Source organism: Centroberyx gerrardi, chromosome 21 (genome assembly GCF_048128805.1).
Source record: "Centroberyx gerrardi isolate f3 chromosome 21, fCenGer3.hap1.cur.20231027, whole genome shotgun sequence".
NCBI lineage: Eukaryota > Metazoa > Chordata > Actinopteri > Beryciformes > Berycidae > Centroberyx > Centroberyx gerrardi.
In genome coordinates, this window is record NC_136017.1 from 4,692,986 (window position 1) to 4,706,804 (window position 13,819).

Here is a 13,819-nt window from a genome sequence, read left to right on the forward strand (position 1 = left end):
ATAGAAAGCACTTATGAAATAAAACGATAATAAACACATGTAAGATGTGAGATGATTTTTTTTTTTTTTATGAGGTTGCTGATAGGAATTTTATTTTTCTGTTTTGTTGCCTTGCTTGTGTAGCTTCGTGGGGGACTTTTATTCTGAAGGCACAGGAAGTCCTGTGTGCTACCAGTAACCACGTCCGGGTAGCAACTCGGCGCTTACAGAATATAAACAAAGCAAAGAACGGCTCCAGCCATCACCATGTTAACGTTATCTGTTATTAAGCGGTTATGATCATTAAAAATATTAACAACTATTACTTAAACATGGTTTAGTTAGGTAATTATTTAAACGGTTTTATTTTAGGAGATTTTTTGCAGTATGGATACGGGAGACTCAATGGTAAGTTACGTTAACTAATGCTAATTTTTTTAAACTAACGTTAACTGTAACGGTACATGCTAACTAGCTTAACCTAGCTCACGTTGAAACAGTTGATAGATATAAAAAACTATAATATTTCTGTCATAATCCTATAGAGACTTATAGTGTGTCTGTGATACTGAATAGTGAGTTTTACAGTGACCGTGTAGTGATTTCTCCATGGTAACTTATTACTGTAATATTCCTATAAGAACTTGGAGGTTTTTCTGTGATATTTGCATAATATCTTTCTAAAATGTATCACGGGGTTACTGTAGTTGATTTTACTTGAATACAAGAATGAATTGTCTGTCTCCTAATGAATATTTATGATAATGTATATTTGCCCTTTGAATTTGTTTTAGAAGATGCGACGGAGGGAACTGCCGCCTCTTCCTCAGGTTAGTAATTGCAGACAGGTTTTACGGTGAAAACACATAGTAAAGACAAAATACATAACAAATACAACCCATATGGACATACAGTAGTTGATGAGACCAGACAGGGAATCAATAGCTCAAAATAAGTGCAATAAACAGGATTCCCACGGTGCTTGAAAAAGCTTGAAAGTTTGTGGATTGGAGAAAAATAAAACAACGCCTTAAAGGTTTTTGAAAATGAATGAATGAAAGTACTTGAAAGACTTTTTTATTAAAATATAGCATCCAATTCATCAATACACTTCACATCCTGAGGAAAAACCCTGTGATGGAGGTTTGTGTTGATACAGCAGCAGGTTTAAAATGAAGGATTTCACAGGGATTTCTTCACTTGACAAGATCATGAGTAAAAAAACACAACTTTTGAGTTCTTGAATTTCACCAAACAAGCACTTTGAAAGTCTTTGAAAAGTCCAGGGATTTGATGCTGGGGAAAGACGGACGCTGAGCTTTCCCTCTATTCCTCAGAGCCACAATGCAATCGCTAGAAAGATTAGACCAAAAACCCTCTAGAATACCAGATTGTGCGGACGTACTTCCTTGAAATTTTACACACACACACACACACACACACACACACACACACTGCTGCCCCAAGAGGTTGAAAAGGCTTGACTCGTCTGACCTCTGCCCTGAATAATCCCCAGTCCTGGCAGATATACTGGATGCCCTCAGATTTAGCCAGGGATTAAGCAGTCAGTGAGGACGTTACATGTAGCCTGACCCCGCTCTTACTTGATTCCTGGGGTGGAATGGCCAGAAAATCGTCGGTAAGTTTTCATCTCCGCTCTCCAAGGAGGGTTTTCTTTTCTTTTCTGATTAACTGTAACTGAAGAGTTTGTTTCGAAAAAAAAAAAGCTCTGTATCCAAATCCAGACCTAACTATTTTGTAAGCAAATGTCAAAAGACAATTGATCCACAACTTGAATCGTAACCCATGATGTGCTTTACTTTCAGAAACCATTTTGTAAGAGTAGGTGTATGTTTTTCTCATATGGTATATATCTCATTTTTGAATGAATTTCCTACTAGGTTCAGTGTTTCGAGGAACGATCATTGTTAATGTGCTTATGCGGCGTTTATTTGGTCTGAGCTGCTTCCCAATCCAATTTCACTAACTGCTGAGTCTCAGATTTGTTTGTTTGTTTGTTGTTGTTGTGTTTCACAGCATTAGACAAAGGTCATATTGTAAGATTTCTGAACAGGCAAATCCTGTGTTTTTCTCTGCCTTTCATCATGTTATGGCGTTTTATGAGTGAACATGGCTGCTAATTAGTTCTCCAAGCTTCGTTTTTTGAGACGTCTTTCAAATAAAAGCTGTGGAGAACTGGGAAGCTTTGAATGGCTGGAATCAACTTAGCAGAACATGGGGTTTATCTTCTCCTCTTTTTTGACTTGTGTTGCTCTCATTCTGTCTCTATAGCGAGGACAGCGTGCACTTCCCACAATGCCGAGGTGAGTGAGTGTCTCTCTCTGGAATAATGTCCTCCTACTCTGCCCTCCTAAATTGTCTGTAAGTATTTCCACATGCCAAACAGCCAAATTAAACTTTTTCTCCTCTCTTTTGTTTTGTGTGCTGTGTGGACACGTGAAGTCAAGACGCTGCTGGTGAGTTAGAGTCAGAGAAATATTTCTTGGTTCATTCCTCTCATGTTTGTGTCGAAGCGCTCGGTTTGATTCAAACTTGTTTTTTCCATGTGTGTCGTCTTGTGTAGAAGACGTGCCGGCAGCCAAAAGCAAGAAGAAGAGGGTGAGAAAGGAGGCGAATGGAGTCGATGATGTGGATGGTAGGTAACACACACACACACACACACACACACACACTTACTCGTACAGCATCCAAAGTCAGTATCTTTGATTGACTTCATTCATTCCCGACCCCAAACCTACCCTTTCCTCATCCTAACTGTTAATTTAAACCTAAATTTAAAGGAATAGTTCACCCTAAAATGAAAACTCACAAGCCATTGCCCTTTGATTCTGAGGGACTGAAAAAAACGGAAAACTTGACGTTTACCTTTTGATATTTTAGATTTTTTTGCTGTCACATATTTGTAATATGTGTCGACACGTCATCTTTGTTTGGCCAGTTGTTATTAGTTATTCACAATAAGAAAAATACACTACAAACAACAAAATGGGCATATAAATGCAAGGTACACCACCAATGGCTGTTTTAGGGTGGATTATTCCTTTAAGAAGTCTGTATAAGTGTGGAAATATGTAGACCCGGCTGCCTTTTCACCCACTGACATTTGTTGTTGTGAAGAATTATCTTTAGCTATGACAGTCATTTTCCCCCATCAATATTAGCATATATATACAGCATATTATAAAGGATTGGAAAATGTGCAGACATTTGACATTTCCCTTTGAAAAAAACGAGCAGGAGCCCAGATTTCAGGACGTTAGTGTGACATCCGATGAGTTTCTTAATCCCTCCTGCTGTTTGGTATCCAGACCCCGGGCTGGAGATGGGCGGCCTGGGCAGCCGGAGGACGTCCGACTTCGGGGAGCCGCTGACTCCCGAACCCGCGACCGACGGGCCGCCACAGAGGAGGAAGAAGAAGAAGAAACCTCCTGCCGCAGGTCCGTCCCGGGGAATATCACACACTCACACAGTCTGGAGGAGTCGGTGTCCAAGCATCCCAGTGATGTCCCTCCCCTCCAACTTCACTGTGTGGGGGACAATAAATTTCCCCTTTTTTTTACTCTCTATTGCCGCTTTATTTAACACAACAGTGATCCAACCTATATCCAGTTCATGAAAGCTTTTCCATTGTCTGTTCTAAACAGCCGGTGTCTGGTAGCTCTTTGGGAAAAATCCTCTGCCACACAGGAAGTGATGTGTTTTATGTTTCCAGTTGTTTGGAATAAACAGAAGAAGAAGAACTGGGTAGTTAGTATGAGCAGCGATAGCCACCGTGGCAGAACAGACAAACTGCATCAACAGAAAATCCAAGCTCCGCCCACACTGTTTGATTGACAGGTGATCTCTGGGAAGTGCAGTGCAGAAACACCACAGACATGAGGCTGAGCAACAAAGATGGAGACTAAAGAAACTCAACTGTTTGTCGTTTCTGGTTTTCAGATCTTGAAGACGACCAGGCAGACCTGGTGAACGGAGATACGCCGGATCAGACCACCGATGGGGAGGAAGTGGTCAAAAAACCCAAGAAGAAGAAGTGAGAAACGAACCGGATAAGAGAAACTAAATGACAACAAAAATCAATAAGAAAAAAAACTCCCTTTCTCTTTTTTTCTCCTATATCTATCCTCTTCTTCTTTCTCGCCCGCTCCAGGAAGTCAAAAGTCGCGGAGTCGCAGCTTCCCGCGGAGTTGGACGTAGAAGAGGATGACATCATCACCGACGCCCTGCCCGCCATCCCCCAGCATTCCCTGTTCTCCGCCCCACAGGGCCAGAGCCAGCCGGTCGGGAAGCTCTTCGTGGAGAGGAACAGTGAGTGACACGAGTTGGGGAGACGATGCGTTTTGGCAGCGTTCAGCCGTTTAAAAAAATACATTAATTGGCCTAATGAGGGCGCTATAATCAAAGGTCACGCTCTGAAGTGTGTGTCTGTGTGTGTGTGTGTGTGTGTGTGTGTGTGTGTACAGAGCGGTTCCAGGCGGCGGAGCGCTCAGACTGGAGGAAGACCAGCGACCAGACGGACTTGGCGGACTTCCAGCCCATGCAGCCGCTCTGGACCACCAGAGACGTTTCCCTCAGGGTCCACCAAGGCTTCAGGTGAGAGAGAGGCGTGTGTGTTGTGTGTGTGTGTGTGTGTGTGTGTGTGTGTGTGTGTGTGTGTGTGTGTGTGTGTGTGTTGCAATCCACAGCATGTTTTAATCACATTCTGGACAGGTTTATAGCAACTGATGATGTAATAACTGCTAGATTTTTATCAAAATGATAAAATGTCCTTCTAAATGAGTCAAAAATGTAACAAAAACTGTAAATGTAATAATTTCCCAGTAATTGGCTAATGTAATAACATCAATATATTTATATTTCTTAATATAATGCAATACATTTTTAAACGTCTTACAAGGGGTATCATATTTTTTTACATATAAAAAAAAAATCTGTTTTTTTACATCATCCGTCAATTTATTAGATTGATTTAGAGAGACATTTTATTACATTTTCACCAATTATTACATTATGAATATGGACTTGACCAGTTGACATTTAACTGTTGACTCATGAGGACTCAGCATGTTGTGTAAATATATACAGTATGTGTCATTTTGTCTATTTTATTGTCTGTATTGTATTGTTTATATATGTAAAATTAAAAAATATATGTTATTTATTATTGTTTATATAGATACATATGAATCTGGTAGTTCGCTACGAGGCACCAAAACATATTTGGTACTGTGCCTCTTTCAAAGGATGCAGGCAAGCTAACAGCAGCTCTGAATTTAAAGATGAAACCAAATGGCTCTTTCACTCCATATCTAGTGCTTGTGCATGGAAGATGTGTGTATGTGCGTGCCTACATGTTCGCTTCAGTCCGCGTCGGTGTTTGAGCGGTCGGCGTTCCTCTGTGCAGGGTGCTGGGTCTGATCTGCCACGGCCTGCTGGCGGGCTACGCCATGTGGAACGTCGTGGTCGTTTACGTGCTGGCCGGGCAGCAGCTCACCGCTCTGTCCAACCTGCTGGAGCAGTACCACGGCCTGGCCTACCCCTCCCAGTCCCTGCTCTACATGCTGCTGGCCGTCAGCACGGTGGCCGCCTTCGACAGGTGACTCCGACGCACGAAAAACAATGCCGGACCTTTCTGAGTTACTCCCGGCGTTCGTAGTTTATGCGAGTGCAGCACCAGTCGTCTTCCGTCCGGTGCCATGACCTCTGACCCGGCCTTTTCATCACTGATAGATACTCTGTTCATCTGCACCAGCTCCTAGTTTGTATATTCCTGTATGGACTGTGGCTTAAGACCATATAAAGAAATGCAATGCAAGCTGTATTAAAATCGCATTAAAATCTATCATGGATCCGTTTGACAGTACTCAAATAAACTGTGAATACTGGAAAACAAAATAGCTCAGAAAGGTCTGGCATTGTTTTCCTGTCATAAGTCTTTATTTTTCACATAAAAGAGATTCAGATTCAGTTCCTCCATTCATTCTCCCATTGGAAGACTATGGCTTTATACTATATACAGTGGAGCTGCTCAGTAGAAGACTGTGGTTGTACTGGGCAGCTCCCAGTAGTGAATGTGTGTGTGTGTAAAAGTATGAAGGGAATAATGTTTTTTTTAAACAAACTCTTCTTCTCTGCTCAGAGTGAACCTGGCCAGAGGCTCCTTGGCTCTGAGAGAGTTCATCACACTGGACCCAGTCGCTCTCGCCTCATTCTGTGAGTTAACTCTGTTTCTATTATTCAACCAAGTCAAAATCCACCCTGAAACACTTTCACTGTTAAAAAAAACAGCTATTGGTGATGTACTTTGAATTTCTGGGTCCTCTCCATTTAGTTATTTGGTGTATTTTTCTTCTTCCTGTGGATAAACTGGCCAAACAGTACATACAGTGGAGTTTGATATGAGAAAATGTTTCAGGATGTAAAACATCAGCGGTAAACGTCAGGTTTTGGTGTCAGTCCCTCAGAATCAAAGAGCGAGGGCTTCTTTCTAGAGCCGCCATTTTGCACCGAGAGACGTTCAACAATCATACAGGGAGAAATCCATCGTAGAAGAAGAAGAGAGACCAGTTTCTCCACCCACAGGAGCAGGAGATAGGGAAAGTGGGTTCACCAAAAAAAAAAAAAAGTTAATTACAACACTTCATCACAAAATAACCTGGAATACGTTGAACATCACAGATTGATGGTGTAGAACAGTGGAAGAGAAGCCGAAGGTGGATTTTACCTCTAAGAGACGGTTTCTGTTTGGTTTCAACTTACACTCTCTGTCTGTCTGTCTGTCTGTCTGTCTGTCTGTCTGTCTGTCTGTCTCTCTGTCTGTCTGTCTGTCTGTCTGTCTCTCTGTCTGTCTGTCTGTCTGTCTCTCTGTCTGTCTCTCTGTCTGTCTGTCTGTCTCTCTGTCTCTCTGTCTCTCTGTCTGTCTCTCTGTCTGTCTGTCTGTCTCCCTCTCCTCCCTCCCTCCTTCCATCCCATAACACAGTGTATTTCTCGGCGCTGGTCCTCTCTCTCAGCCAGCAGATGACCAGCGACCGAATCAACCTCTACCAGACCTCCAATGGAACTCTATGGTGAGCTCATCACTATCCACTGACATAGCTAAACTCAGCAGGATGAAATACACGAGACAAGGTATAATTTTTGGATTATTATGAAGCATGTACATGACTTTGAAGCCTCTGACCCCCTCCCTCCCTCCCTCCCTCCCCTCTCTCCGCTGTAGGCCCCCCGGGTCGGAGCACCAGATTCTGCACCCCTGGGTGACGGTCAACCTGGTGGTGGCCCTGCTGGTGGGCCTGGCCTGGATCTTCATCGCCACCCGGCCCGATATGGACTACACCGAGGGTGAGAGGGGCGGAGACTCTTGGGTTGGGAGGTTGGACGACGCTGGTGGAGATCGACCCTGATATTTGGTCCTTTAAAATGCAGCCCGGTGCAACACTCAGCGCTTCCCACAGTGTTTTATAGTCAGTGTGGGCCAAGAATAACTTGCCTTGACTGTAAAACCCCCAAACTCCATTATATATGTGTTTATTTTGATTGAGACCGGAGCCATGTTGATCAAATTGAGACCAAAGCCAGCATGCTGTCGGTCCAAGAGACACTGTGACCAATGAGGAGACTGCTGTTTTGGGAGCATCACATCGTTTGAGTAAAGTTACAACTTAAGCTAACGTTAAAGACAACGATATCAACATATCCGGTCTAAAACACTGCTGTGTAGCTCTCTAAATTATTTCCTTCATGCCACTGCAAACTGTGACTTTGCACTGCCTTCCTCCTTGCATTCACTGGTATTGTTTAGATAGATAGATAGATAGATAGATAGATAGATAGATAGATAGATAGATAGCACTTTATTAATCCCCTTGGGGAAATTCAGGAAATTCAGTTTGTTAGCCTGCAAGGAAGCTGATACAAATTTGACTTTTCAAACATAAAGTAAAGTAATTTGATTGATTAAATGCAATTCCCTGCACGTTTTAAAGCTACATTTCAATTGAAGTGTGTCTGTGTTGGCCTCCCGTTTGCAGTGTTATAAAACCAGTAAGAGTTGGATGTGGAGGTTGTGATGCATTATACTGTGACAAACTCTTAAATGTGACCTCAACTTTCAACTGGGTAGATGCTATTTTTATTAATGATTTCAGCAGTAGTAGGCTTTTTACAAAACAAAACTGTCAGTATGGTGTACTTCTGATTCAGTTTGGTTTTGTAATATCATCTAGAAAAGCCCCTTTGCCCTCATTTTGTCTCCCTGTGCCTCTTCTCCAGGATATCTAATGGCGATGGAGATCGAGCCTCCCAAACCAGAGGACAAATCAGAAATGAGCGCCTGAGGAAGAATGACCATTTAAACTCATATGTCTGCACTGAGATTTATGGCTTTATTATCATGTTGCACTTTTTTTTTTTTTGCCCAATATTTTGCCAGTGAACTCTAAATGTACTCATTGTTTGTGCTAGATTGTTATTTTTGTATTTTCACGAATGAAATGTGAATATGTTCATCTTTTGAAATACAGAGTTTTATCCAACAGAGACATGCTTCTTTATTACAAGTTGAGGAAGTTAGATGTTGCTGCATGATTCCTGTTTACTGCTGGGCATTCTCTGGGCAGACTTAATATTTGAAGAATGTCTGCTGATCAATTTATAGAAAACAGCAGTCAAGATATCTGACTGTCCCTGACAAAAAAATCACTATAATATTCCTGTTGGAACTCAAGGTGTGTTGTGGGTTTTCTTGACCCTATCATTGTTTATTGTATTTTTCCTTCCTATAGTATATATCCAGGTATCTCATGGAGGCTAAACCAAACTAGACTCAGTTTACCCACATTTATAATTTCACAACAAAGTTGGCATACATCTTTATGAGGTGAATTCACAATGTACATTATAGTAAGCACAGTGTCAAACTGATGCAAGTTAAATGAGGATAAGTGGCTTTAAGGGGATGAAAAAGATAATGTAATGTTTTTTTTCTGAGAATATTGATTTTTCTTTATTATGTTGGTTGTTTGAATTAACTATTTTAAGGGTATGCAACTTGACTGCTCATTTAATTATGTTTAATTGGAATGAGAAATCTCTAGTTCATTCTAGTTTGAAATGTATTATATGATTTATTATAGGAACACTATAGTGACCGAGTCTATCAAAATGCCTTGATCTCATCCATCCATGCTCTCTGAGGTGAATTAATCTGGTCTCTCGATGGGCTGACTGATCTTCTCCAGACCTTGCAGTCGAACGCAGAGAAACGATCATGCAACCGTAGTTTCTGTTGACGTGGTAACGATAACTTATCTATTAGGGAAAAGGCAAGCACTGCGCTCAAATCTCCATGAATAAAAGCTAGTGGATGGTGTTTTCAGAAACGAGCAGTCATGCTGGACTTTGCCATCTTTGCCGTTACGTTTGTCATCATTTTGGTCGGCGCTGTTCTCTATTTGTACCCGGTAAGTCCCTGCAAGTTTTAGGTTAGGCGGCCAGCTAGCTGGCTGTTAGCCCCGATACGTTCTATTCCTGCTTGTGTTTATCACGTCCAACTCCATTCACAAATCTGGCATTTTAGTGTTCCCTTGCTCATCGGCAAAGGCACACATTTCATAAAACATCACTTAAGACCTTTTACGAATCATTAAGATCATCTCTTCAATTCGGCATGCATTCAATACACCAGGCAGCAAACATTTCAACAAAATCTCAACTTGAAAAGTCGCTTCACCTGTTACTCCCACAATGGCTCTCCACTAATAACATTATAACGTTGCACCGTGGTGGGCGGTACCGAGCAGCGCGAACCAAATGTAAAAGTTTAAATTTGATTGAAATGAAATGCTTTTTGGTGGGTCATTTGTGTGCCGAATTCACCAGAAGACCCGAATGAGTCTTAAGTCCTGTTGTACAAGGTGTGTATGTTTGCCGATAAGCAAAGCCACATAAATTCCCATATTCTTGAATGGAGTTTCGCGTGCATGCTGCATGAGTGAGCGGAACTTGTCGGCGCTAGCAGCTGCTAACGTGCAAGTTAACACAACTTTCTGTATAAAATTAGCGGTGTTTAGAGTATTTGCTGAAATGTTAAACTATGAGGCATTACTGTGGTATATTTATACTCTCCGAACCCATGTTGGAAGAAAGAGAGGTAGAGACACTACACTTATGGTTGGTTTTAAATAATCGTAAATAATCTAAATAATAAATCACTATTATCTTACTGAGATCCATCATTTAAATCCAATTTGTAATAATCTTTTCCAGTCATCCAGACGTGCGTCTGGCATCCCAGGCCTCAACCCTACAGATGAGAAGTAAGACACTTTACCTTTACTTTTACCTTTGTCTTTCCAGCTGATGCATACTTGCATCATATTCAGAAATTAACACCAGCCACTAGCAAAATGTAAATTTTTGTCTGATTGGTAAGTTAACCATAGTTCCTTCCTGCTTCAACATAAAAGATAACATATAAGATGCATGTCTAATATGTAAGATGTGTTATTGATCACAGAGGGGAAATTGCATAATTGCAGCAGCAAAGATAGGATACAGTTGTAGTAAAACTACAACAAATAACAAATGTTTAAGATTAAAAGGCACACTGTGCTCATGTTGGGGATACTGAGCTCCTATTTGCTAGAAAGAACTCTCCATGTTGTACTCCTGACAGATTTACAGGTGTTTGCAGTTTTCAGATTTACAAAGTGACAGTCCAGTACCAGACCATATATGCGGGCCGGGTGCGCAAATGTGCATCATTGGCTCTTCACATTAGATGTTACTCATCACTGGGCATCAGGTCCTCTTCTTCCCCTCTGTCCCGCCCTGGTTCATCCCTCTCCTCTCTCTCAGGGACGGGAACCTCCAGGACATCGTGAACAGAGGCAGTCTGCACGAGTTCCTGGTCAGTCTGCATCAGGAGTTCGGGCCTGTGGCGTCCTTCTGGTTCGGCGGCCGGCCGGTGGTCAGCCTGGGCTCCGTGGACCAGCTGCAGCAGCACATCAACCCCAACTGGAGCAGTGAGTAGCACCAGTGTTTCCACAGCTGATTTTAACACATCTCAGTCTCAAACCACCAGGGCTTCCTGCTTCAGTATTCGTTTAGACTTTCAGGGTTTATGTTAATGCTGGCATATCAGTAGTTTTGTGGGGAATTCAAATTACAGTTGCTCCACCTGGTACTAATACAGAAATAATTATGTTTTTGCAGACCATACAGTGTAATTTCATCGTTATTAAGAGGAAAATGTGTGTGTGTGTGTGTGTGTGTGTGTGTATGTGGGGGGGGGGGGGGGGGGGGGGGGGGGGGGGGATATATGACTACAAATTTCTAATATGCAGTCATATATTACAGGGCGTTTTTGGATTTTGTTGATTATTTTTTCCTCATCCATAAAATGTCATCAAGTCGGCTGGTTTATTAGGTTTATCAGGCTAGTCTGATGTCAGTCACTGATGTAAAAAAGAAGAAAAAAAAAGATTTTGAGCGATGTGTCAAGACAGTGTCAGTTAATTACAATTACAAATTAATTACAATGAATTACAACAATTAATGCGTTTGGAAACGGTGCATCGGACCCTTCCAGTGTGTTTCTCACAGTCACACACATGCATGAATGAACTCTTTTCTCTTTTCTCTTCTCAGCCGACTCCTTCGAGACGATGCTGAAGTCGTTGCTAGGTTACCAGTCGGGGACGGGAGGCGGGGCCGCCGAGGCCCTGATGAGGAAGAAGGTGTACGAGAGCGCCATCAACAACACGCTGAAGAACAACTTCCCCCTCATGCTCAAGGTTCGTCCTGTGAAACTCCCACACAGCTGTCTCTCACTAGCAAAGACAGCAAACAGCATGGGACACACATTAGAAAGAGTGAAACATTTGATATTTTTCTAATAATGTTGTAATCATAAGTAAGAGATAGTGTGTGTGTTTTTTTCACCGCAAGTCTTCTAGCCTCATCGAATATTCAGGCGTCCAAAGAAACTACAGTTTTATCAGAATCAGAATCAGAATCAGAAATACTTTATTGATCCCCGAGGGGAAATTGGATTTCGTTGCAGTTGCTCACAGAAATATATATAGGCATAGAGAAATTATAAGAAAAATAGAAATAAGAAAATAAATATAAAAATATGAAGAATATGTGCATTATACTACAATAAAATAAAAATATGTAAAGTATGTGCACTATAAAAATATGTGCAAATAAAAATATGTAAAGTATGTGCATTATACTACAATATATAACAACAATAATATAGAAATAAGAAAAATAAGAAATTTGTGGGTGGGTGTGGGGGAGGAGGAGGAAATCCCTGACCTGGGCCTTTCACTCCTTTAAAGTGTTAATCAGCAAGATTCTTGTTTTTTTTACATCTTTGGTACTACTTGCTCATTGCTGTGGTGTTTCTGGACTACACTTCCCAGAGATCACCTGTCAATCAAACAGTGTGGGGGCGGGACTGTGGCGTCTTTTTCCTTCGATTTTCTGTTGATGAACTTTTGAGTTTCCAAGCACTCAGTATTCAGAGTATCAGAACCATAATCACTTTATTCACCAAGTACAATAAATGTGCAGGAATTAGTCTTGATGTCATAACAAATCAACTACATCACTAACGCAGAACCTACTGAAACACATGATACACACATCGAGCCTTCGCAGATATTCACATGCACCCCTGCTGTCTCTCTCCCAGCTGGTGGAGGAGCTGGTGGGGAAGTGGCGGTCGTTCCCCGAGGCGCAGCACACCCCGCTGTGCGCCCACCTGCTGGGTCTGGCCATGAAGACCGTCACCCAGCTCGCCCTGGGCCCGCGCTTCAGAGACGACGCCGAGGTCATCCGCTTCCGCAAGAACCACGACGCGGTGAGGCGGTCCGCCTTAGCCGCTCAGATACTATACTTATTTTGTGATGAAGTGTTGTGATTTACTGTTGTTGGTGAACCCGCTTTCCCTCAGCCTGCCTCGCCTGCTTCTACTTCAGTTAGTGATTTCCTACGTTTCCCAGAATGCCTTTCGACAACCCCCAGAGAACGGGCAGGAACTTGTTGCATTCAGCTGTGGGTTAAACATGTAGGTGGAGAGAGCGATAGCGATATCAAAGAAAGAGCAAAAGAGAGTGACTTTTTTCAGGCGAGAAAAAGTGAGAGTCACGTCCCTTAAACTCAAAGCCCAACCTTGTCTCTCTGCTGCATTGCATTCTGGTCTCTCTCCTGCTCCTGTGGGTGGAGAAACTGGTCTCTCTCCTCTTCTACGATGGATTTCTCCCTGTATGATTGTTGAACGTCTCTTGGTGCAAAATGGCGGCTCTAGAAAGAAGCCCTTGTCACATTTTGTTTGGTGACATTTTACTTCATGTCAAAGGTCCAGGCAGGGCTGAGTATCAAAAAAAAGCTACATTTTGATAAACTACTTATTTTTGGTACTGAAGTAAATGTTTTGGTATCACAAGATATTAAAAAACGTAAAAATATTGAATACTTTACTTAAAATTAGAACTCAGACTTTCCTCTGATTTCTGGATATTTTTGTTAAGGAAATCAGTTGAACCTGGTCTGATTGAATTTGAAAAGCAGATGGCATGTAGAAATATTACAGAGAAAATAATTCATAATTCACATAATGATCTCTCATAATCTCTCATTCAACATATAGTGGTGTCAAAATATATAATTTCCAGCTGCAGGTCCAATCCTTAATCTAAACGTGACAAAAGACTGAAGATCTGAAGCACGGGGTTGAAATAAATTCACACTCTGTCGCTTCCTGTGTCAAGCTGTGCTCACTCAGTTTCAGAGGAAGGAGTTTTCCATT

The 13,819-nt window shown here is 41.8% G+C and overlaps 2 protein-coding genes across 4 annotated transcripts in view; both read left to right on the forward strand.

The window, feature by feature from the left end:
• The first annotated feature begins 229 nt into the window (after positions 1-229).
• On the forward strand, positions 230-8,451 carry tmem237b (transmembrane protein 237b). 3 transcript variants are annotated; one of them, XM_071927461.2, is made up of 14 exons: positions 230-387; positions 774-809; positions 2,272-2,303; positions 2,443-2,456; positions 2,564-2,635; positions 3,309-3,437; positions 3,940-4,033; positions 4,151-4,308; positions 4,464-4,593; positions 5,405-5,596; positions 6,140-6,213; positions 6,980-7,067; positions 7,220-7,341; positions 8,272-8,451. In XM_071927461.2, the coding sequence occupies exons 1-14, from the start codon at positions 367-369 to the stop codon at positions 8,334-8,336; spliced, it is 1,227 nt and encodes a 408-aa protein (XP_071783562.2). In that variant the 5' UTR covers positions 230-366; the 3' UTR covers positions 8,337-8,451. The 3 variants fall into 3 exon arrangements, with proteins under 3 accessions (XP_071783562.2, XP_071783563.2, XP_078147253.1); XM_078291127.1 differs by lacking the exon at positions 230-387 and adding an exon at positions 1,505-1,618 and having other exon boundaries at positions 781-809; XM_071927462.2 differs by lacking the exon at positions 5,405-5,596.
• An 834-nt stretch (positions 8,452-9,285) lies between these two features.
• The window catches only part of cyp20a1 (cytochrome P450, family 20, subfamily A, polypeptide 1), a 10,358-nt gene continuing 5,824 nt past the window's right edge, over positions 9,286-13,819 (forward strand). The window contains exons 1-5 of the mRNA XM_071927458.2: positions 9,286-9,461; positions 10,267-10,316; positions 10,858-11,024; positions 11,650-11,795; positions 12,704-12,871. Coding sequence (XP_071783559.1) covers positions 9,390-9,461; positions 10,267-10,316; positions 10,858-11,024; positions 11,650-11,795; positions 12,704-12,871 — 603 coding nt within the window. The 5' untranslated portion in view covers positions 9,286-9,389. The remainder of the gene's footprint in view (positions 9,462-10,266; positions 10,317-10,857; positions 11,025-11,649; positions 11,796-12,703; positions 12,872-13,819) is intronic.

Bases quoted from the DNA above. Each gene is read 5' to 3' on its own strand.
- tmem237b (XM_071927461.2), top strand. From the start codon at position 367: ATGGATACGGGAGACTCAATG. The intron at 5,597-6,139 runs GTGACTCCGACG...TTCTCTGCTCAG, and splicing joins ACGGTGGCCGCCTTCGACAG to AGTGAACCTGGCCAGAGGCT. The intron at 7,068-7,219 runs GTGAGCTCATCA...TCTCCGCTGTAG, and splicing joins ACCTCCAATGGAACTCTATG to GCCCCCCGGGTCGGAGCACC.